Source organism: Pseudogymnoascus destructans (genome assembly GCF_001641265.1).
Source record: "Pseudogymnoascus destructans isolate 20631-21 unplaced genomic scaffold scaffold_14, whole genome shotgun sequence".
In the NCBI taxonomy this organism is placed as follows: Eukaryota; Fungi; Ascomycota; class Leotiomycetes; order Thelebolales; family Thelebolaceae; genus Pseudogymnoascus; species Pseudogymnoascus destructans.
Window position 1 is genome coordinate 1,065,962 of NW_020167533.1, and position 23,163 is coordinate 1,089,124.

General features: G+C 50.4%; 7 protein-coding genes across 7 annotated transcripts; 5 read left to right on the forward strand and 2 right to left on the reverse strand.

Annotated features, from left to right (window-relative positions):
- The first annotated feature begins 6,003 nt into the window (after positions 1-6,003).
- VC83_05760 (uncharacterized protein) lies at positions 6,004-8,922 on the forward strand. The gene is made up of 3 exons (XM_024469374.1): positions 6,004-6,828; positions 6,879-7,161; positions 7,211-8,922. Exons 1-3 carry the CDS (start codon positions 6,223-6,225, stop codon positions 8,284-8,286), a joined length of 1,965 nt encoding a protein of 654 aa, XP_024323132.1. The 5' UTR covers positions 6,004-6,222; the 3' UTR covers positions 8,287-8,922.
- A 19-nt stretch (positions 8,923-8,941) lies between these two features.
- Positions 8,942-10,978, reverse strand: PFA3 (palmitoyltransferase for Vac8p). Its single transcript, XM_024469375.1, has 2 exons — positions 10,692-10,978; positions 8,942-10,636 (listed from the first exon to the last, which is right to left on the reverse strand). The coding sequence occupies exons 1-2, from the start codon at positions 10,891-10,893 to the stop codon at positions 9,249-9,251; spliced, it is 1,590 nt and encodes a 529-aa protein (XP_024323078.1). The 5' UTR covers positions 10,894-10,978; the 3' UTR covers positions 8,942-9,248.
- A 494-nt stretch (positions 10,979-11,472) lies between these two features.
- VC83_05762 (uncharacterized protein) lies at positions 11,473-14,362 on the forward strand. Its single transcript, XM_024469376.1, has 3 exons — positions 11,473-12,338; positions 12,384-13,399; positions 13,454-14,362. The coding sequence occupies exons 1-3, from the start codon at positions 11,613-11,615 to the stop codon at positions 13,881-13,883; spliced, it is 2,172 nt and encodes a 723-aa protein (XP_024323077.1). The 5' UTR covers positions 11,473-11,612; the 3' UTR covers positions 13,884-14,362.
- On the reverse strand, positions 14,363-19,001 carry VC83_05763 (uncharacterized protein). Its single transcript, XM_024469377.1, has 3 exons — positions 18,480-19,001; positions 15,401-18,425; positions 14,363-15,353 (listed from the first exon to the last, which is right to left on the reverse strand). The coding sequence occupies exons 1-3, from the start codon at positions 18,716-18,718 to the stop codon at positions 14,562-14,564; spliced, it is 4,056 nt and encodes a 1,351-aa protein (XP_024323076.1). The 5' UTR covers positions 18,719-19,001; the 3' UTR covers positions 14,363-14,561.
- Positions 19,002-19,132: 131 nt separating this feature from the next.
- On the forward strand, positions 19,133-20,032 carry VC83_05764 (uncharacterized protein; the record flags this gene model as incomplete). Its single annotated transcript, XM_024469378.1, has 5 exons — positions 19,133-19,165; positions 19,217-19,398; positions 19,464-19,599; positions 19,735-19,860; positions 19,907-20,032. The coding sequence occupies exons 2-5, from the start codon at positions 19,256-19,258 to the stop codon at positions 20,030-20,032; spliced, it is 531 nt and encodes a 176-aa protein (XP_024323131.1). The 5' UTR covers positions 19,133-19,165; positions 19,217-19,255.
- A 146-nt stretch (positions 20,033-20,178) lies between these two features.
- On the forward strand, positions 20,179-20,514 carry VC83_05765 (uncharacterized protein; the record flags this gene model as incomplete). Its single annotated transcript, XM_024469379.1, has 1 exon — positions 20,179-20,514. The coding sequence occupies one exon, from the start codon at positions 20,179-20,181 to the stop codon at positions 20,512-20,514; it is 336 nt and encodes a 111-aa protein (XP_024323075.1).
- A 636-nt stretch (positions 20,515-21,150) lies between these two features.
- VC83_05766 (uncharacterized protein) lies at positions 21,151-23,136 on the forward strand (the record flags this gene model as incomplete). Its single annotated transcript, XM_024469380.1, has 1 exon — positions 21,151-23,136. One exon carries the CDS (start codon positions 21,151-21,153, stop codon positions 23,134-23,136), a length of 1,986 nt encoding a protein of 661 aa, XP_024323130.1.
- Between the last annotated feature and the right edge of the window lie 27 nt (positions 23,137-23,163).

Genomic DNA, 23,163 nt, shown 5'->3' on the forward strand with positions numbered 1-23,163 from the left:
AAGACAGCTGTGCATAGGGTAACATCTGTGGTCTGGCGGGAGGCTTCACCGACGTTAAACGCTGTCAGGCAAACAACCAGAAATCGATTGTGGCCTCCTCGAATCGGAGAGGGTTTTTTCCTTGGTTTGGCTTATGCGGATGGGATGCCCGTGAGAAACGGCTGGACTCTCATAGTTCGCAAACTTGTTGCATCCATGAAATCCAGCAACTGACTGTCGAATATGGCAAGTGTCCCATTGGACAATTCAATCGGATCAACACAATATTGGAGCGCATGACGAGCATCAAGACACCACAATATTACCACTGTGCATGACATGACGGCTCCGCGCCTGGCGTTGGTTGAGACCAGCTAAAATCTCTAGTGCTCTTGTCACCACAATAAAAATGCTGAGACGACTGACCGACCGCCCGACCACCTAAGCCAAGGGTCATCACTCGGGCCTGCCTCTCCAAAGGCTTGGACTAGTGACGATCCATTTTTATCACAGCAAGCATGGTCAGTCAGGCTGGCTTTCGTGGGCCGCGTCTCGATATTGGCCTGGGATTAGCTGATTAAGAGGGTCTTTTGGATCTTCCATCTCCAGCAAATTAAAACAGGTCTTGCGCGCAAAGCCCAGCTATCTCATCTGCATTTCCTCCAGTGCAGATCACACCATCATCGGTTCATTTCTATGCGGCATGCAAAGTACTAATCGTTGGTTTCCAAAGCACCGCCTAGAGGCGGTTGGCGAAAGCAAAGTGTGCCATCTCGGCTGATGCTGACGCGTACAGAATGTACGCGTCGACCACCACAACAGATAGGTAAATAATAAATTGAAACTATTTAAAACAAATTAGGATCTATGTTGTTGTCGGGCAGTGATTCATCTTCACTCGCGCTTGCAATCAAGTCGTAGTTAAGACTTGAAAAATCGACAAAACCGCCTTCTTTAGCCGCTAGTTGTCGCTACAACTCCATCTCCTCTTCCTCCTCTTCTTCCCGTCTCTCACGTTTAACATCAGGGTTAATGATTACTTAGAGTAGTTCCCTCGGTGGCTTAGTGTCCGGATTACTCGTTTAGAATCAAGTAATTCCCTTTTCCAAGCCCGTTCTGCTCTCCGTGCATCAATGCTAGCACGGAGCTATAGCTTTGCGCTTTCTCTCTCTTCTCTCTCTTACTTCTTCTATAACGTGCTCCTTTACTATCTTCTTATGAATCTTCTTTCTTGCTTGTTCAACTGTAACAGCTCCGCCCTTTTAAATAGACTTTCTACTTCTGATTTTCTGCTGTCTTTGCTCCGTCGTTATAGCAGTGATCTACGTAAGCTCTAAGTGAACTAATGTACTTTCTGTTAACTGTATTTAAATCTCTATACAAGAGGAGGTCCATCTATGACGAGACGGTAAGCTAAGGATCTCCTCAAATCTCCAACTCCAATTTGAAAGATCTTAGCTTGCTTGAATTGCTTGCTTCGGTGCTTCTAGAAGCTCTGGTTTTGCGTATATAGCTACCTTCTTCTCTATGTTCTCATAGTCTAGTAGCTAAATACTAGAGACTCTAAACGCTTTCATACAGTTTCCCTTTGTAAATGTTTGTGTTTGGATTGTTAACAAGTCTCGGAAGAATGAAATAACATTATAGTTAGTGTCGAAATTCCGAATTGCTTGCTAAATTACACGACGGTGCTAATGCTTAGTTATACTACAGAGACTGTAATATATGCGCAAGGTGAGAAGGAAATACATATAAGTGTATGTTGTTTTGATTTGCGAGTATTATGAATTCCGGAACTTTATAGGAAATATAAGAGTCCATTATAAGTAACTTTGCCTTTGTAGATGGTGTAGAGTGTTAAATAAAATGCTCTGTTGCGTCGACCACCACAACTGTACGCGTCGGCATCAGCCAAGATGGCACACTTTGCTTTCGCCAACCGCCTCCAGGCGGTGCTTTGGAAACCAACGATTTACGTGATGAATCGGAGTCTCAGCCTTTTCGCAACCCGTATCAAATGCTGTCCCATATCGGCAATATCGGGGAGGCAACGAGGCGAGTCGCCAAAGTACCCGCCGTGGAACAGGAATAGGGTCGTGCCCAATAGCAAACACCCAGCCTTGCACCGGTTAACCAATACGAGGGAAATGCTTGGATTGGAGACTGAATACGGCACCGTCACCGTCACTATTCGATGGATCTAGTAGCTGACCATGGTGCATGCGGCTGTGGAATGTGGGATGGTGGAGTGAGTGACCCTACCCTCAAAAGACTAGAGGAGGTTTTCGGCTTTCGGGGATGCAATGGTGGCACATAATTTGCTTGTCCAGAGTTACGTTTGGCGCTGTCCCATCCCACAAACGCCAACAGGAAGCCCGCACAAAAGGATTAGAAGGGCGAATCATTCTCTTAGGTCTCGACGCCACGTTATTTAGTTTGTGTCGAGAATGCTCACCTTTTACCGCATTCGCATTACACTAGAGCGAAAGCTATGGACCGTCAATAAGTTAGCGTACTTGCATCCTGTGCGTGTCTCGCTCTTGTACGTGGCGGCATCGATGCTCCTGGCTGCTCCGTACCACCGTCGCAGCATTGGTAATTCGTTGGAGATCGGGCTCGATTGGTTATGGCATCGTTTCGCGGGTGTCCATCGACAGCCGCTGAAGCCGTATACTCATTGAACGAACTCACCTTGAAAATGGCCGAAGTGACAGCCTTTGAACGTGCCCCTGTCTCTTCATACGTGGAGGCAGGATCTTGTTGGGGCAGTTGGTATCGCCGGAAGCAAACGAGACGCGCATCAATAAATGGCTCTGGTGAATCGTGACTTGTTCACAGACTGGGGGTTCATGTGCAATGTTCCGGGAGCAGGCCGTCACCAACTCCAGACACCCTTGGAGTTCTCCGATACCAAGGGAGATGATTGCCTGGTGACAAGTGCATGGGGGACATTATGTTGCGCGGTTCACCTTTGTCCCGGTCTTAGGCGTCCTCCTTTTTTTCCCCCCAAGGCTCTCGACCCTCGGCCCCATCGCCATTGGAGGCCGTCCAGTGAGAATGTGTATTTGGTGGATTACGCATTTTACATTTTCAAGAGCCATCGCACAGGATGGCTAAGGGGGCGGCCAAGGCCACCAAAACCAACACACAGCCACGCTAATTTACTCCTTCACAGCACAATGGAACCACTGTTTCGACGATGACTGCGCTAGGAAGGCAACCACGCTACTCAGGCTACGACGAGCAAATGCTACGACAATTACTCCGTAGACCACTTTAGTTGCTTCGGCAGGATCAAAACATTTCGGAGGTTGCTGATTCAGACCAATGTACCCTGGGTTGCGGGCCAAATTTTTGCGGAACCTCGTTCTTCTGTGGAGTATATTATTGGAGCAACATGGAGCACACCAGGTCTGGTATGCGTACTCCGTACTCCGTGCAGCTGGTCATTCCGTGTTCCGCGCCCCCATCTCCAACTTTTTTTTTTTGGTGTGCGCGTTTGCAATTTGCCCACAACCGCCATCACGCTGTCCTTGGTAAGTGCGGCAAGTGCGGCAAGTGCGCCCAGCCCCACCCAAACCACTCCGAAACTACCTAGTCGTGCAACCCATAACTTAGAGCGCTGACCTGAAGGGAAAAGCTCCAGCGGCACCAAGCACTAATTAGTGAGTTAGTGAGTTAGTGAGTTAGTGAGTGCTGTACCGTGCGGTCTGGTACAAAAAACAGAGACGGAGTGTACTGGTTGGTGTACTACGAGTACTCCTTCTCCTTCTCCTTCCCCGCCACTGGCATGTACCACCAACTGATCTTTGGAGGGACTGACCTTTGAGGGGGGCAAGGAAAAAACCGCGCCTTCCGTGCACTAGAGACCATCACTTTCCGGTTCTCCCATGTCTCTAGAAACCCCCCCCTTTCAATCACCGTGGTTCACTTTGGAGCCTTGATATGTCATGGTGTCGCAGACACTCAAATGTCGGCCGGGACGTTATTGCATAATGATCTCACTCACATGCCTGCTGCCTTGCCTCGCCTTGCCTCGCCTTGCCTCGCCTTGCCTCGCCTTGCCTTGCCTTGCCTTGCCTTGCCACTTCACTCGATCCGCCGTGCCAGAGTCAGGTTGAGTCGGGATGAGTATGTATATGTATGATCATCTTATGTACGTACGTACGCACGCAGCCTTTCCAGCCGCAGCCAAGACTAGCCAGCCACCAAACCCGATTGTGACGAGAAAGGATGCGTCTCGCCCGCCGAGAAACATATGGAGTCGCGTAATGATGTTGTCTGGGCTAAAAAAAAGCATGGAGCCATATACAGCTGAGCATGGCTCTGTATGGCTTGGGACGGAGGAGAATGCAGGGGGATTCCATTGCACGCGGGGTTTGTTATTGACGACTCCATGCCTGGTCTTGAAAGCGCAAGAGGTCAGCCTCCACTTTCCTCGTTGCCATGACCGATACGATGCCCCCATGCACGAAAGGACGGAGAGCACGGAACGTGTGGACATAGTATCCAAGCCGACGCTAGGGGGTCAGGCTCTCGCACGAATGCAAGAATGTCCCATACAGTGAAGGGATTTCTGAGAGGCGATGGAACCCTGGGAATTAATGACAGAAAAAAGAGAACAATTAGCCCCCCATTCGTGACCAGGAATAGAGAGCAATTGGCTGTATGTATTGGCTGTATCGGCTTGTCTTTGGTGGGTGTGGTTTGACTCTCTACTTCGGACCAAGGACCAACCAACTTCCCTCACCACCACCACCACCACCACCAGCCCACCAGCCACTACCAGGCTATCCCTTGTTCAGACTCTCATACCACCAGTGACCAGACACTGACCAGCGGAGAACGGAGAGAATGGACCAACCCCGTACCCCCTCCAGCGAACGACTCCACCGGCCGGCCGCGGTGCATCACAGGATTACCACCATCATCACTCTTGCAAAGGCTGGAAAGGATGGATCTGGTATGGAGATGATGGCGATGTTACGATGTTACGCGTACTCTTCTACCCAGTAGTGGTACAGGACCAGTTTAGAGCAGGCACCGCCCCATGCCACTCGGTGTCTCCATACTCTTCAGTACCCTGTACATTTTGCATTTTGTCCTTTTTGTCACTGGGGGATACAGGAGGAGACAGGAGACGAGAAGACAGTTGCTAATTGCAGGTCAGTACTACAGCGTTTGCATCTCCATAAGCAATACATTTCCTTTATGGTATTTATAGTAATTTATACGGTATTATTATCATTTTTGGAGCTGGATTCCGACAACATTCTGGGTGCTGGCGCATCCATCGTATCTATCCATTATTATCACTTCCGCCGCATCCAGCTCAATCAAACCCGGCCGTCTTTATACCTTCCTCTTCACGGCATCTACGTATATAGAATAAATACATAACATAGAGAGAATTCATAGCATTCATAGAATTCATAGCATTCATAGCATTCATAGCATTCATAGAATTCATAGAATACATAGCATACATAGCTCCATGTTCCTTTTTGGGATTTAAAATCCCACGTCTTTCAGCTACTCTAACTCTTACAATTAAATTGTATGTACCCTTGTACTTATAGCCACTTACTTCTGGTTACCACTGTTCCTCAACGCACCTGTCGGCTTCGTACTATTCTATAGCTTACTGGCTGACTGAGCAATTAGTTACTAGGTTTACTGGGTTGCTGGTTACTGGGTTATTGAGAAAGAGAGAGTACGGTCTGTACTTTCTTAAAAAGGTCCTCCCCCAGTAACCGAACTGTTTGGGACCTCAACTCATATGTTCACTTATCCATCCACTCTACCTCCAAACAGACAAACCACCCCCCAACCAACAACACCAACTTCAACGCCCCCCCCCCCACCTCAAACCTCATTCTCCACCTACAATATTAAATCTGGTTTCCTTATATTATCGTCTGTCCTTCTCGAATAGCCTACTTACTTCGACCAATTCCACCGCCCATTAACAACCAGATCTCACTTCCCACCCCCCCCCGCGACTACTCTCACTACTCTCACTACTCTCACTACTCTCACTACTCTCACAAGTAACAACCTCTTCACACCAGCATATGGCCTCTTCACCAGCTTGAGTCTGCATCAGATGGGACTTCCCGCCAGGATCTATTGCCGTTAAATCATATGGGGCTGGCTACCTGCGATCTATCATTCAATCAGCAAAAGCTTCGACCAGCTCTCCCTCTGGGTTAGAACGCTTCGCCAGGCAAACGAACAGTCTCCATGCATCAAGCTTCAGCATCCTCGACTGGCCTCGATTTCCTTCCGCCGTCACGAAACCTCTACAACTCACACTACCCCTCAACATACACTCAGACTGGCTGGCCACGATCTCTGCTCCCTCCCACAAACGCCCCCGTCCATCGCTACGCTACACCCGACTCAAGCTGTCGATCAACTGGCTTAGGTCCGTCTGTTGCAGACCGTGAACGTTGGCTACAGTACGCATCAAACATACCAGCCATCTCGACACGCGGCAGGCTGCCCACCCCGCCTGCCGACGACATGAGTGTGCACCAGCCGCAGCAGAGCACTACCAACGGGGTTCGACAGGGCATTAACTTCCCTTCGATAGCATCATACCAGACATCAGCGTCCGCACTGGCCTACCCATACAACTCCGCATCTCGTGCGGCGGAAACACTCGGGCTGGGAAGCACGGCCAACAGCTCGGCGTCTCAACTGTATGATGACCGGCCACATAATGGAGCCACAAATGGGATCGAGGAGAGAGTAAAGGAGGTTGTTCCTCGCAAGGAATCGATCCACTTGAGTGTGCAGGCAACTCCACCTGTGAATGGAAGTAGTATTGGAGAGCTGGCAGCACAGGTATGGAACTACCACCACTGCGGAAAATATACGGACTAATAGCGTTATAGCTAACCTGCCTTTTCTGGTTTGAGACCACCGAGACTCTTCGAAAGGCTGAGAACTGGACGCCAAGCTCTTCTCCAGTCGAAAGGATAGCTCCTGATGCCATACCCACAGCGACATTCAGAAAATGGGTCCTCACGATATTATCGACTACACAGGTTACACCGAATGTCATCCTCCTGGCGCTCATGTTCATCTATCGTCTGAAGACGCTCAACCCAACCGTGAAAGGCAAGGCAGGCAGCGAATACAGGCTCCTGACCGTGGCGTTGATGCTGGGGAATAAATGTAAGTTCACACAGCTCGCCAGAAAGTAGATGAACTAACAGTCTACCAGTCCTCGACGACAACACCTATACGAACAAGACGTGGGCTGAGGTGTCTGGGATCTCGGTGGTTGAGATCCATGTGATGGAGGTCGAGTTTCTCGGCAGCATGCGATACAGCCTGCTGGCCTCCAAGGAACAATGGGCGGAGTGGCAGATAAAGCTGGGCAGGTTTGGGGACTACTTTGAACGGGCGTCAAAGCTGCCACTGCCACTGCCGTCGCCGGTCAGCAATACGTTCCCATCGTCCAAGCTACCCTCGCCAATACGAGTACAATCGCATTCTCCCATTTCATCTACACACCTATCTAACTCGTCGTTTGAGTTAAACCAGCAATGGCCTTCTCAATACACCTTATCACAACCGCTTCCCCAACCACCACAGGCCACGAAGAAGCGGCCCTTTGAGGACTTGTGGGTTGAGCCCCCATCGAAGAGGCCTGCAACCATTTCTGCCGCCCATATTCCTGCCGTCATGGTCCCGAATTCACAGCTCGCTGTCCCACGTCAGCAGGCACCAAGGCTGCCAGTGCCGCAGTTGTCGATTTCGACAAGCACTGGTGCCGGTTACCCAACATTCGCACAAACGCTTCCTCCTTTGCCTCCGCTGAATGGACGTACCATGTCGCAAGCCTTTCCTGCGACTCCAAGCTGGGCTCCTACCCCTCAGATAAATGTCCCTTCTTCGGGCATGCCGCCACAGGCTCAGCAGGCCTACAGCCTGCCTGGCTCAAACCATGGCACTCCCTCAAGGCGACACAGCCCTCGGTCGATCGGTGTGCATTCGATGAACTCGTCGCCCATCTCTGGCATCTTCCCCACCGCTGTACTCGACCTCAACTCCCCTTCGATCTTCCTCCAGCAGCGAAACTCGCCATACAAGCCGATTCGACTTCCGAATACCCTTCTCTACCCACCACCCCAGTCCAGTTATCAGCATTTCCAGGCAGGCATCGATCAGATGCACTACCAGCCTCTAGGCAAGCGAAATGACTACCGTTCGGGGGTGGTGCCGGAATACGTTGCTAATCCGATTTACCAACACTACCCTTCACTTCCTCAGCCGACCTTCCATCCGTTGGCCTAATTCATTCTCTCTGTGCTGAACTCGCCCAAGCGAGTCAGCCAAATTGGTTTTCGATGGAAACAAAAGTCGGATAGAATACAAACCTTTCATTATAGGATTATAATACACTACAGACCTGGCGGCACGTAAGAGTCTGCTCGTCCAGTGCAACAGCACAGACAGCTGCGACAAGCAAGCTTTGTGCATCTTTCAGCATGGCCCGGTGATAGCATTGCGTCGGAGTTCTTTTTTTACCTGTTTTTTACTTGGGTGGGCGGGAAGTAAGGCGTGCAGAGCATTGCAATACGGTTTCTGCTCTGGAGATAGGCGGATAGAACGCCGAGTCGCTGGAGGCGGCGTCTATACACAGCTGTGATGAGGGATGGATGTGGATAGGCTGATGAGCTGGGCATTGTGACCTGGTGTTGGGCGGAAATACCTGACACTGCGATGGATTCGGCCGCATGAGGCCATCATAGATATAGACTGTAGTGCAGGTGGAATATAGGTGCCCCAACGGCTGCCACCGCAAACCTTGGATGTGAACGTGAGATCTGTGAATTGCGTGAAAAATTGCGTGAAAAATTGCTGCTTCGCCATTATAATCGCAGCTCGGAACGACGCGAATTTATCCTTGGCAAAAATATTTTAGATGGCGAATATAAAATATTAATTATTTGTAATATGATCATTTCACAATATTCTTGAACTTGTAAATTGGTCTAAAGATCTTTTTAGACATTTAGTTGAGGATCAAAGATTGGCGATGGACTCGAATCATCCCAGCTCTTCGCTCGCGCTCGAGAGTTTCTAGATAGAACGTCCCTATCAATGTACAAAATACAAAAATCCACCTTTTAGCCAGTGCCCATGCTGATTTAACTCCAGAAGCCTCTGAAACGCTCAGATAGATCGCGCTCATGAAACGTCATAAATGCCCTTCCGGCATGCAGTATCAATACAAATTCAACAACCTACTATTTTCAGTCCACACTATCTCCATCCTCCCCGTCTCCCTCTGGCTTCTGTGCCTGGCCAAGACCCATCTTCATCCCTCCGAATATCCGCTGCGCGCCGAAACCACTAAAGTGCTGTACTAGGCCTGGCCGCGGCGTCTCTATTTCATCGCTACTCGTATCATAATCATCGTCGTCGTCTTCTTTGCCAATTCTGTTCCGACTCAGATTCTCCATCCGCATATTATGCCCATCATTGGGCCCCTCGAGATAACTACCCGGGTCTCTGCCCAACACACTGTCGGCTTTGGTAGGGCTGCGCTGCCCCGAAGACATTGTCGGAGACGGCGCGTTGAGATAGTGCCTCGTGATCTGCACGGGCTCTGGTTCCCCCTCCCAACCACCACTCGCCGTCCCCCACCCGGCATTCCGTTCCCGCTCTAACTGTTCGTCACGCTCTTTGCGGATGTATTCTCGCATCGCAATCCACTTTGGAGATGGTTCCCAGCTCCAGCCATCACCAATGCTGTTGCAGATTGGTAGGAACCAGAGCAATTTCCTTGGCCCGAACAAAACATACAAGTTGCGCCGCCAGCCGAGGTCAAAGGCATTGGGGAGCTTTTCTGAGTCTTGCTCATCGAGGTATTCTTGATACCTATCTCCAGCCCGCTGACGCTCGAGGTCCTCATATGTCCTATACCGGGGTTCCGCAGGAGGCGTGGCGCCCCCTTCAGGCCGAGTCACGCCCGGTAGAGCGTTGGTGTATATATCGCGCAGCTGTTGTCCGTAGATTGGCGGCTCATGGGAGCGGTGTTGTGCAATGTGTTGGTGCTGCATCGCGCGCCGAACGGGCGACAGATACCTGGTCTTTTCAAGGCACTCAATGGTGGTTTGCCCACGACTCGCGAGCATGATGTGCCAGCCAGTGAAGAATGCAAGAACAAGCCCAATCATTCCTGAAATAACAGCAAGCATCATGTAATTTATGGGAGTTAAGTTATCCTCGTACTGTCCATCACGCAATATCTCTGTCCACACCCAGGTTGCGCTCACTCCAAAGCAGACGAAGCAGAAGATTGTCGTGTAGGAGAGGAAAAGTAGGAACGCCTTGTAGTTCCTTAGCCCAACGCAAGCTGCGAGCCAGGGGCAGTGGTGGTCCATCTTGAGTACGCAGCGGTTGCAAGTCGAGCAGTGATGGGCGCGGTCGGGCTTCCGTGCCTGACACTTCTTACAGAAGCGAAGCTCACCCGTTGATTTGACGGTGAAGGAGGTGGCAGCAGGGGCTGCTTGGGTGGGAAGTGAGGAATAGCCATTATGGAGGTCGGTAGTCGATCCCGGAGAAGTGAAGACGGCGGTGGTATAGGACCAGTTGAGAAGGATGTAGAGGGCGATACCGAGAAATGAGGTTCCCGACCCTGTCGAGCGTCAGCAATTAAACCCTTTGTTGTTGAGAGGGTCCCAAGAACCAACCTATCCAGGCACTCTGGGAGGGATTGAAACCTATCGTGGCCTCAACCCATACTGCCCAAGTGGTAATGCTGTAGACAAAGGCCAAGGGAAAGTAGGTGAAGGTCAAGCAGCAATACCGCTCGCACTTCCGGATCATTTTGCGAACGCCCGCCATGTTTAAGAGAGATAGTGGGCTCGTGGGTGGTGCTGAGGTTTCGTCCATCACATCTTGTTACCACAAGCACTACCGCATGGCATAATGAGGATATTTGAACGAGGGCTTGTTGATTGGGCGTGGAGTTGAGGCGGCAGCCACGACGTATGGTAAGCCTCAGGAGGCGCAGCCTTACCCTGACTGACTGACCTCGGTGGATCGTTCTTCCCGAACCCCCGACGCCCACTGGTGACGAGGCTACCATATCACGATTACGATTACAACGACGACGGCGACGATGATGATGATAGACAATGATAAACGGCTCTTTGCCCTACAATCCGAGAATCGCGGGCTTTCCCACGTTGGTGATTGACGAGAAAACGTCTTTCCACCCGTCCGATTGATTACAGGGCCTCTTGTTGATGTGGACTAAGCCTGCCTTTGAACACCAGACTAAGTAGTTCCAACTTTGAGCCTCCTCCCAATGTCTTATCGACGTTGAAATCCCGTCATGAGCTTTCGTGTAGTAGCAGCGGGATATACCAGTGTTATACCAGTGTTAGTTCACACGCATCTTGCCCCATGTCATGTCTTTGGAAAGCTATTCTATCAGAAGGTGTAGAACTCCACTGCTTTGCCCAGCCTTCATTCTCTCTGTGTTAACAGTTACGTGAACTATATATTAGTTCACGTAACTGTTAACACTCTGAACTTCTTCCATGCTCTGAACTTCTTTTAACACACGACCTATCGTAAACGGCTCTGACACTTTGGCGCTGCGGTTGATGTACTGTATAACAAATGAATTTAAGGTGCAACGAGCGCTGCTCCTTGGGCGCCGACTGATATCGAGCAACGCCTGTGGCAAGCCTGAGGCAAGAGAGACATGGAAGCTTGACACCGAATTCATTCAGGCTTACGACAATTTCTTTGTCCTGGTTGGCCTATTATCCCATGTGAACTTGTGCCATAAACAGGCGAATGTCACGTCGTCGCGCTTAGTTGCAACCTGTTTGACCTCAGTTACTCCAAGCATCTTCCTTATCAAAACACATCACCTACAATCTGTTTTTATCGTCACCTTCTTCACCTTCTTCACCTTCTTCACCTTCTTCATCTTCTACACCTTCTACGCTGCTTCAAATTCCCAATCTACCTTTCTTTCTCTTCACATATTCCTTTCTACGTTGTCACGATATTGGCCTTCTGCACCCGCACTCAACCTCTATATATCATCACAACTACCCCAACCGTCTTCCTTGTCACAATATTCTGCACCATACTCACCCTCTACACCACCACAACTGCCCCGATCATCTTCTTCTCAATATTCTACTGCTATGGCGACTCCTGCACAACAAACCGAGGTCTGCGTTCAATGCGATCAGGAGTTTGACGATTGGCAAGCCTATATCAGACACATGATCGTGAGCGGTAATCATCCACACGCTTGTGCTACTTGTGGGCAAGAATTTCAGTCTGAGGAGGGTAAACAGACCCATCAACGCCAGGTTTGGACCTCCCCAGCTCCTCTATAACCATACTGACAGCTTCAGGCGCATCCACCCGACCAGAGTCTGATCTGCAGCGGCTGCCACAAGGAATTCACTCGATGCGGGAGTTTAGTACATCATGTTGAGATCGATGGATGTCCCGTGTTTCGCAAACTGGCCTTCGAGAAGATCCGAGATGCAAATGATGACTATTACAAGAAGATGGGCTTACCCAAGAAGCGAAATACCGCCACGACTACTGATGTCATTGACAAAGCTCACACTGCTAATGCAAGTTGTGTTCCGTCGGAAGTCCTCGAAGCTTCTCCAGCTCCTGCAGGCACAGCTCGATCTGAAGTTGGCAAAGTTTCCGCTGGTCCCGCACGCCGAGTACAGTCTGAAGTTGATAACGTTTCCGCTGGTCCCGCAAGTCATGTTACGCCGAGGGACATCATGACCGATTTCGAAACCCCATGCAAGGAGGCCGAGTACGAAGAATTCAAGAGAAACTTCCCGGCTTTGAAGATTCAAAGGCGTGGCGTGGGCTCAACGGATAGCGTTGTCACCCCTATGAGACCTACAGGCGTGAATTCTCCCACGAAAGGCAAAGCCGAAGACGATTTGGTAGAGATGTCACCGAATAGAAATGTTCCCAAGCACAACTGGCCCAGCCTCGCCAGACTGAAACAATTCAACATTGCAGCCGGAGGCGCTGAGAATATGCCATGGGAGAAAGAAGCACCAAAGATTTCCCCACCACTAGCGCGTTCTTCGAAGTTTTCAGGCACTATTCCCCATCACTCCAGCGCATCAAAACAGCCATCCAACCTTCGATCCCCGATGCTTACACATGCCGAACCTGACCTTGGCGCACCGTCAAAGCCCTCAAATATTCTGCAGCCTGTTCAAGAACTCAAGCTGGGCGAGCAACAATTAACAGTTCAAGCTATTGAGTCGACCGCTGAGGAAACAGCCCCTACATATTACCATCAGTACGATCCGGACCGGCCTGGTTTCAATTTGGAACAGTATCGGAATCCCTACAGCAAAAAGTACAACTGTGCTTTCGCTGGTTGCTCGTAAGTAGCCACATTGCCACTCACTATTTCTTAAATACTAATACCTGTGTCCAGAAAGCTCCTCAACTCAAGCCAAGCGCTTCATATGCATCTAAAATCCAACGCCCACCTTACCGACCTCTGCTTGTGCCCATTCTGCTTTAAGCAGTTCCATAGCGGCTCCGCCATAACGCAGCACCTGGAATCGCAGACCAACCGCTGTAACGCCCGAGATGATCGCCGCTTCAGTCAGATTATGGACCAGGTTGCCGCGGGTATGATCAATACAGCGGGAACCCATGCCGACAACACCCACCGCTATTACACGGCGCAGATCGTGCCAAAGCTTCAGCTTGATACAGTTCACGAGGCTAAAGGAGAGGTTGTTGTTAACGCTGTTAACGACCCTGAGTATCGGTTAGCCAGAACCCGAGAACGCGAACAAAAGCTGAAGGAAGAGAAAGCTCGGATCGAAGCATTGAAGAATGACGAGTGGGATGAGTGAACGGGAGACGTCGCCTGTGCCATGAAACAGGACTTACGCTGCTGTTATGCCAGAAACCTGATCTTGTCGTGCTGGTTTTGCCTCCTGATTTGAGGGTGACCGCCTAGAGGTATTATGGGTTGCCATAGTGTTTGGCGCCTTTGATGTTGTTCGCTCACTCTAGGCGCCTGGTATTGCACTCCGCTGCCAGCATCCGCATCTATGATTGTCCCGACGTTGGTGCTTCTTTAAATTGTGCTCAGTCGAGAATTATGCTGGGCCATCGTGATGTTTGGCGCCCCTCCTTTTGTTGCTCACTCTAGGCTCCTGACATTGCTTCTTCGTGTTATGGAGTTTCGAAAACTGGGATGATGCCACAAGGGGACATTAAGAGGTGGATCGTCCTTAAATACATACATGAGAATTAATGGAACGTACTTATCTCTAAAGTGATTTCTACTATAAATTAAATTCGTGGTGACCCGAATCAACCTTTCCATGAAGGGTGAGGTATGTAGGGCTAATCGATACACTACACCGATTTATTCGAGTAAGCCCCGCCCTCATAGGATATTGTCACGAAATCACAGGCACGACATCAACAAACAAACAACACCGGGTGTCCATACCAATATTGTATTTTGGTATCTTTCGTGGAGTTCATGTCTCATCAAATTCATAGCAGATAGGCCGCTGAAACTAATAAGTAGGTCCGGCGTCACGCCCCTCATCACGAATGTGACGAAGCTGTGGCTCGTAATCTTTCTCCACCCACTCCCAAAATGTTCGCCAAGTCTGGTGTTGACCAGTTGCTATGCCCATGTTTGAAGACGCCGCTGGGATGGCATTGTGCAACAGAAGGCTAACACGTAGAACCCCTTTGCGCGCCTCATCTTGCTTCTCAATCTCTTGCTTCACAGCATTGTCCTTCAACTTCGTGGAAAGGATCGTCCGGAAGCATTCTGCAATAGAGTCGAGCCTCCTGGCAGTCTCCTCCGAATCCAATACAACCAGCTTCGTAAGCATCAAGTTGCATAAAGATCGGATGTCATGCTCGTCGTTTAACCCGGCGATGACCCTGTCATAAAAGTCCAGGATATTGATGCGCGAGAAGGAAGTCTCCATAAGTGCATAGAGAGTCTCGTATGCGCTTTTGCGGACTTCAAGGCCGTCATCCACCTTGTGCTTGAAGGGGCCCATCATGACCTCCCGAATCAGCTCTGGTTGTATGACGGATGCTCTCATCACCAGCGGCATCAATTGTCCCAGGCGCGGAAGAAGTATATCCGACTTGTTGTGCGCAGCAGAGTTGAGGGTTGTCAAAGCAAGTCTTCTATTCTCGAGTTCCGTATCGTTGAGCATTGTCGTGAGCATGTCAATCAGCGAGTGCTTCAAGATGGCATCGAAAGTTTCGTCGCTATCTGGCAAGGTGTAACGGATGGCCTGGATACCCATGGCACGGATGGACGGGGAAGGGTCTTGAAGGTAGGCCTACTGACGGTTAGTGTGAGAACTATGGGTTGATGACTTGTACATACCTGCAGCTTTGGCATGTACAGCTTCGGATCGATAATGGCCAATCTTCCAATGCACTCGGCGCCAACTGCTTTATTATCCTCTACCTGGGAGGCGAGAGTTAATCTATCCCAAATGGCCTTTGACTGAGAACCAATATCCATAGAATTGCTACCAGCCTCTAGCAAAATTTCCTTGATAGAATGGAGTAAAAGATACTGAGTATTCCCACCTTCGTTCATCTTGTTAAGGATGGCAGGCAAATACAACGCCGTATTTCCAGCCCCAGCACGTCCTAGAGCGACCGCTGCAGCCAGCGGAAGTTTGGTGTATTCAGATGTGAAATGAGACGTGAAAGTTTCGGGTTTCAACGGCGAATTTGGTCCCATACGAAGAGTTGTCTCGCCCAGGACTGACAGGGCCAGACTCTTTCGAGTATCGTCAGAGCTTCTATCAAGCTCTTGGATGAACATATCTATTGTGACGCCAACAGAAGGACCTCCATATACGAGAAGTGTGCCGATGACTTTGCCAACGACGGTTGGATCTCCATTTATGCTGACTTCTTGAAGGAGGCCGCTCATCAGAGGCTGACCGGAACCCTTGCCGGCAATATTCTTGACCAGTACGAGCAAAGCATCGAAAACGGCTCCTCCCAGAGGCGTCATTAGAAGGTCACAAAGAGCCTTGTTCAACCCAGGAGAGACGACAGTCTTGGCATCATCCTCAACCAAGTAGGCAGTGACAAGCAGAGCAGGACCTAATAGGTGGAGGTCGTTTGTGTTCAGCAGGGGCAAGAGAGATGCGACAAGGTCACTTATGGTGGAATGGTCCATGCTATTTCTCGCTGCTGGCGTGACGACCAGGTTTTTGAGGGCAGCTAAGCTTGAGCCACGAAGAGAGCGGTCGGCCTTTCGAAGCTGGACTGCTAGCTCCAAGGATACCTCCCGGACCCAATCCGGCTTCAACTGATCCTTGCCAGTGCTCAAGGCAGCAACAGTGTCGATGGCACGCACCGATGCAATCCTGGTAGTCTCGTTCTTCAATCTATCCTTCAGCAGCTGTAAAGCCTCATTCCTATCATCCTGGGAGAGAAGCTTGGCACCCTCGCCACTGGTAGTGCGCGCAAGTAAGATACCGAGAGCGTGGATAGCGCGATATCGAACCTCCAAGTCAGCATCGTTGGAAGAAACGCGGTTTATGATGACATCGTAGAGATTCTGTATATCGGTTTGATGTTTGGCTCCGACCATGCGTGACCGAGGTGGCGTCAAAGCCTTTACGAGCTGCTCAACTGTCACGATAGCTTCTGCTGAAATCTTGTAGTATCGATCCTTGACGGCAGACACAACCCCCGGAACGATCTTTGGGAGGAAAGGCTGAAGGACGCTAGAAGAGTGTGTCTCGCAAAGGTCGCTTATGAGTTTGAGAGCAGAGACGCGCAGTGTGCTCACTGTTGCTGAAGCAGAGCCGGTAGTGATTACGCCAGAGGATGGCGCGGAAGAAGCACCCGTGCCCTTGATGGCATCAACTATGGGGTCGACGAGCTGAGCAAAGTACTCTGAAAGGCCACCATGCCGCACGGACACGAGGTTCGCGAGAAGATTGATGACGGCTTGCTTCGTGGGAACAGAAGTGCCCTTGAGTTGCTTCGCCACTGCCTTGACTAAAGTTGGGCTGAGCCTGGACAGGTCTGCTCTCGGACCCGATGGAGGGAGAGGCTCGATGATGGGGGAAGTAAGCCCAGCTGACATTGTAATCAGAGGCCTGGTATCAAAGGTTATCGAGCTGTCCCGTCTACGCTTACGACTCGTCGGCTGGGACATGTAGTCCAGATTCCCTTCGTTAGCCTGCAGAGTGGCAGAGCCTTCTCCTGTCTTTCGAATAAGCAGAGCCGTGGCCGAAATGACCTCCAGTCGAACGTTCTGTTCCCTCTCATTAAACCGGCTAACCAGCACGGGTGCAACTTGCGAGTACAATGTCCCATCTTCGAGAAGGTCTCCACTAGCTCTCGTTCCGATCAGAGTGTATAGAACCTTGGAGGCGCAACGCCGCACTTTCCAGCTTGCATCGTCATCGTCGTCGTCAAATCCGGCATCACCATCTTCGAAATCATCGTCGCCGCCAATGCTGTCATCGTCATCGTTGGACTGTGTTCCGCCCATCTCCTCATCATCCTCATCGTCATCGACATAATTGGGGTCGTATTTGAGGAAGCGGATTGCTGAAAAAATTATCTCTTCAGTGTACAATCGCATCTCGTTGCCACAAGAGGAGATGAATGCCTCGAGAGCCACAAGCGCGGCCTCCCTCACATCGTCAACTTCTGGGTTTTGCTCACCATCTTCAGCTGCATCCTCGACTTGGTCATCGAGCTCTTGCTGGCTCAGCGCAGACAGGACGAATGGAGCAATACCCTTCAGGTAAGGGCCGAAGCGCAGGGGAATTGATCGAGCCATCGAGCCGAGAATGGTGATGTATAGTCGTCGCTGGATGAGAGTTATGCGGTCATTGCTGAAGCTCTCAACAAGATGTTGAATGAAGGCGCTGAGAGAGCTGTCCGAAAGGTAAACCGCCAGAATAGAAATGGCCACGACGGCCCGTTTTTTGACGACCGAGCTGGCCTTTGCATTCTCGATTATTCCAACGATTGCTTCTTGCAATGCCGCAACTTCAGGTTGCTGCAACATGGGACCAAAGCACCTGACAACTTCGATCAAGACGTCTACTGCCTCAGCGTCCACCTCCTTATTGGAGCCGATCTGTAGCATCCCAGGCGGCGATGGCTGGTTCGAACGCGCGGATGGGGTAACAACAAGATGTCCAATCAGCCTGGGGATCAGAACACGGCTCATTGCAGTATATGCTTCAATGACTTCTTTTGTAGGAGCCACACCCCGGACTGGGCGAGGGAGGGTAATGACGACCATGCGGAGGGCAGTGGCTGGGATAGAGTTGTCGACGGAATTCTCAGTGGTGAGGTTGGAGAGCTTCTCGATAAGAGGTGCCAGCATCGTGTTTGGGATTTTTGTGACGAGGGGAGCAAGGCTGCCAATAGTGTTAGGATGTAAATGGGTGTTTGGGGTGGGGGGGGGATCTCACCATTTGATAGCCAGGTTCTGGACTTCGCCATTCTGGTCGTCTAACGTATTGATGATGCCGTCTACTGCTCTGGCGGCAGTGTTATAGTCGTTGTATAGGAAATCTGGGCGACCTATGGTGAGGACTTGGAATAGATCGTTCAGCGACATGTATCGATAATCCGGGTCCGGATCTTGGAGCTTGGGCAACAACGCTGCCACGGTCTGTGCATTTGGGTTTGCGGGAATAGTGCTCGACATGATGGTAGCTTGTCTTGAGGCTACAGGGACTTGTAGAGCTTGTATGGAGCTTGTCTTGAGGCTGTTATGTTACAGCTGTTGAAGTTGGAGCTGTGAACGAGTGGTTGCTTCGCCAAACTTCGCATTGGTCTGTAAGGGACCAACGCAATCGTACACCGTGAACAAACTCACACTCAGTAGTGTTTGTGTTCACGAGTAGGTCTGGTGAAATCTAACCAGATCCTGAGCGACACCAAGGTGAAGAAGTGAGGTTAAAATGTAGAAAAAGGTGTAGAGGGGGGGATATGGTAGGAGAACGAAGACCCCCGAAGCATGTCGTAGTGGGGGGAAATCGGCGGCGGTCAGGAACTACAATATTCCGATGCCGTGCCCGGTTATGTTCCCTCCTCCCGACCTCTTTCTTCCTCACAGCTCAATCGAGTCCACGACGTGCACAAATCCAGTAAAGTCCGTCTGAACTTGCATGTGACAATCAATTGATACTGATATCTACTTTAGGTACTTGTTAATAGCTCAATTGCTTCAATCTCTCTGACAATGTCTTTCGCAAGATCCGCCTTTGGAGCTCTTCGCTCCGCACGCCTGTCCGTCGGTAGCGCAAGAGCCCAATTGGTGCGCCACTCGGCCAGACGCGGATACTCCAGTGGCCATGGGCCAGAGGCTAGCAGTGACCTGCCATGGTAAGTTGCTCGCTGTACAATTGGAGCTTCATGGGGAATGGCAGGCTGACAAAATTTGATCACAGGGCTGCCGGAGCTGTCACCGTCACCGTCCCTGGTTGCTGGTACCTTCTCAAGGAATCTCCCGCAGAAGCTCACCACCTTCACGTTCCCCACAAGATAGAGGCACACGCGGAGCCTGAGGCTGAGGCTGAGGAGGAGGTCAAGGAGGAGGAGGTCAAGGAGGAGGAGGTCAAGGAGGAGGAGGTCAAGGAGGAGGAGGTCAAGGAGGAGGAGGTCAAGGAGGAGGAGGTCAAGGAGGAGGAGGTCAAGGAGGAGGAGGTCAAGGAGGAGGAGGTCAAGGAGGAGGAGCCAAAGGCAGAGGTCAAGGCTTCCGCCACCGACAACGAGGAGGAGAAGCCGAGCGCCGATGCTTCCAAGTCGGAGGACGAGGGAAAGGATACTACTGAGGTTACCGAGAAGGTATTTATAGATCCAGATATTGTCTAATATTTACTAACCTATATAGCTAACTACGGACGCCAAGCATTCCACGGATGTTGGCGGAGACTCCGATGTCAGCCAGAAGGCCGAAGGAACCCCAGAGACATCGAAGTCCAAGGATACCGTCGATGTGTCCAAGCCTTCGAATTAATCGTCTCGTCAGGTTGCCGTGGCTCATAGATAAAGTTGGCCATCCTCCAGAAGCAAGGAGACCGAGTGGGGGCATTGAAGGTTTGTGGCATTGTCACTTGGCGGCGGTCTATTCCTTGTACATACTGTATAACTCATATTTGAATCATGTGTGCTGGAAAGCGGGTGGCCAACAAAGATGCGCTTGAAGTTCTGTTTCTCTCTCACATGCTTTGTCAAATTCGTGATACTTGCGTTGATGAGTTTAAGGGACCGTCAGAAGCGCTGGTAGAGCTCTATCCATATACATATGAGCACGACTGGTTTACTTATCTCCCTCGCACTTGCCTTCTAATATTTTCTACCTCCATCGCAGCTTCCGTTCATATCCAACACCATCCTTCCTCCATAGTTGTGACGGGCAGAATAGCCGCTGTCGTGGACTATTCTCCTTGCTACGAACTACAATGCATCAACATATTATATATGCTGCTCGTTGCTTAGTGCTTCAAAAGCGATATCTTTATTATTCTATGGTAGTTGAAAATCAAACAACTTGCCAGCACGAGTACCAGTCCTGTTCTCGTTAGGCTGAAGAGATGGACAACTTCTTGTCTCCCATTACCCACCGCCCGTCACTATCATACCCGCTCAATGCTATAAACCCTGACGCTGCGACTGGGCCCTACTTTGACCGCCCGCGATACTTCCAACAGGTGTCAAGCTGGGGGAATACAGCCTATAATGGGTTTACTCGCCGCAAATCTGGTCCTTGGATAACAAAGCTCTTCCGGCCACGGAATCACGACATCACCACACTGTGCACAGGCTCCTGTATTCCATGTGTTCTTTACGGCAAGACTCAATACCGGCTCAAGCAGATGGCCGAAGGGGAAGACCCTCTCGATTTGTCACGGCGACACATTTGTAATGGGCCGTGCTGGATGTTTGGGATGATAATGTGCTGCGTCGGATTTGATTGTGAGTATCCTGTCTGAGCAGCTGGCTTTGGAAGTACTGATGGTATCATCAGGGTTTATAGTGATGCTACAGCACTCTCGTATCCGAGCTACGTATAATATCGATGGTACGGCTGGTGGGGACTGCGTCCAATCTTTGTTTTGTTCGAGATGCACTCTCATGCAGGATGAGTGGGAGATTGTTGCCCGCGAGGAGAGGATTCTTTTGGAACGAAGGGAAACCGAAATCACCAAACAGCCCGGCCAACAACAGCAGATGAGATATTCCACATCGAACTTGTTTGAGGAGGTGCCAGAAGTTTTCAGGCCAGTGACTGTAAGTGGCCATAAGATTGAAACAGTACATCGAGTTTCTTCTCCCAACCCTGGAGAGCAAGAAACGAATGTCAACGAGCCTCTTCTACAAGGTGTCGGCCACCAAGAACATCCGCAAAACTCAAGTGAAGGTGCAGCTTCCCACAATAAGCCTCGACAACCAGGCTACGCTCCCCTCAAATTGGCAGTGAGGAAATCATCGCCCATAGGTTCTGCCTTGAATCCAATCACTAGGAGGAGCAGCTTGGCAGATCTCGGGGGAAGGTCGAGCGACTCAAAACTCTCTCAAAGGAGTGCCACAAACCCAGCCCGTCCGAATGCTCTAGTTTCACCAATTAGATACCCATCGCCTAATTTCTTGAGCTACAGGTCGAAAGAAAAGGAAATCGACGGAATACTGGAGATGCCAGCGGGGTTTGGCACAATAAAAGAAGAAGCAACGAGTGAGGATTTTAGTCCATCTATCCGTTCGGATGTTGGGGTAAAGTCTTTCGGCTTGGGATCCATATACTCGGGCTCTTCCCTTCGTCAAGGACGCAGTGACACCAGGGCCGACGAACCTGTCAGTGTTTATTATGGGTACGAGGATAGGCCGCAACATCATCGGCTTTCAGACTTTTCCCGGTCTCGTCCATTGACGCCGGAGCTCAATGGCACTCAGGTGGCTAGATTGGACGGTGTTGCAGGAGGGCTTGATAGTGTCGATGAAGATGATGGAAATGCGGAGGACTGCAACTGTGGTTTGAATACTCGACAGGCAGATATTGGGGAATGTGGAGATCAGATGCATGGCCAGGAATTATTTGCTCAATTATCAACACCAACACCGGTACTTCGGCGCTTTTCCATTAGCCCCTCAGAGCATGACAGCTGCAATTCCCAGGTGCCAAATTCTACTTCGGAAATAACACATCAAGATGATGGCGTGAAGGCCCCCAGGCCCCTCGGACGAGCTGAGTCTTTGATAAGATACCTGGTTGACGTTGATAAGTTTTTGAATATTCCGACAGGATGGGCCAAAGATTCATCCAATATTCCGAGAGGACAGTCCACCGACCCGTCAAATGACTCGTTCAAGAGTATCATAGAGGTCTCGAGAGGTTCGGATGTTGTGAAAGAAGATGTAGTCGAGGACTGTTTGCCAAAGGGTTGCACTGATCTGTCCGACAACAGTACAGGTACTCTTGAAGGTGCCAACAGTCCTATCGTTGAGGATATCATGGCTCCCGAGACTGCATACAGTTTGCAACGCGGCGAATCTTCTGCCACCGAGTTTGCTGGCTCCACCTCGAAAACCCTCGATAGCATAGCTGATGATTGGATCGAAGTAAGCTCCCCAGAGACCTTTCCAGCCAGCCTTGGATCGGCCAACTCAAGGGCTGCTGGACAATCTACGCCTGATAAGGATTTGCTGTCATCAGAATGCGACTTCATCTCCGCAGAGCAGCACATGTCGGATGTATACCATGTTACACATGAGACCATGGACGAGGGTCATGTGTTAGTATCGTTGACACCTGAAATTGAAACGGAAGCTGGGAATTCTCATGACCAGGAAAGCTGTAGCATACCAGACGCCGCAGCCGCCGAAACCAAGGCAAAATCCGACGAGCAAACAGCCGCCGAAACTACGACGCAGTCCTACCAACCAACGACAGCCGCCAGCCCTTCGAATACCAAAGTGGAAGACCAAACCTCCAAGGTCTCTACTTCGCAGCCGACTGACAAATTTGAAAATCCAATGGGGATGAGAAAAAGGTCAAAGAAATCTCGGAATAGAAGGAACCGAAAAATACGTGTCGCGTCAGAAGCAGCAAAGGCTAAGCCGTAGGTTGCGAGTATAATTGCACCCGAGAAA

Coding starts and splice junctions, on each gene's coding strand:
- VC83_05760 (XM_024469374.1), top strand. CDS start 6,223: ATGCATCAAGCTTCAGCATCCTCGACTGGCCTCGATTTCCTTCCGCCG. Junction 6,829..6,878: donor TTGGAGAGCTGGCAGCACAG/GTATGGAACTAC, acceptor ATAGCGTTATAG/CTAACCTGCCTTTTCTGGTT. Junction 7,162..7,210: donor GTTGATGCTGGGGAATAAAT/GTAAGTTCACAC, acceptor ACAGTCTACCAG/TCCTCGACGACAACACCTAT.
- PFA3 (XM_024469375.1), bottom strand. CDS start 10,893: ATGGACGAAACCTCAGCACCACCCACGAGCCCACTATCTCTCTTAAAC. Junction 10,637..10,691: donor CTCCCAGAGTGCCTGGATAG/GTTGGTTCTTGG, acceptor GACGCTCGACAG/GGTCGGGAACCTCATTTCTC.
- VC83_05762 (XM_024469376.1), top strand. CDS start 11,613: ATGTACTGTATAACAAATGAATTTAAGGTGCAACGAGCGCTGCTCCTT. Junction 12,339..12,383: donor AACAGACCCATCAACGCCAG/GTTTGGACCTCC, acceptor TGACAGCTTCAG/GCGCATCCACCCGACCAGAG. Junction 13,400..13,453: donor TGTGCTTTCGCTGGTTGCTC/GTAAGTAGCCAC, acceptor ACCTGTGTCCAG/AAAGCTCCTCAACTCAAGCC.
- VC83_05763 (XM_024469377.1), bottom strand. CDS start 18,718: ATGTCGAGCACTATTCCCGCAAACCCAAATGCACAGACCGTGGCAGCG. Junction 18,426..18,479: donor CAGAACCTGGCTATCAAATG/GTGAGATCCCCC, acceptor CACTATTGGCAG/CCTTGCTCCCCTCGTCACAA. Junction 15,354..15,400: donor TGTACATGCCAAAGCTGCAG/GTATGTACAAGT, acceptor AACCGTCAGTAG/GCCTACCTTCAAGACCCTTC.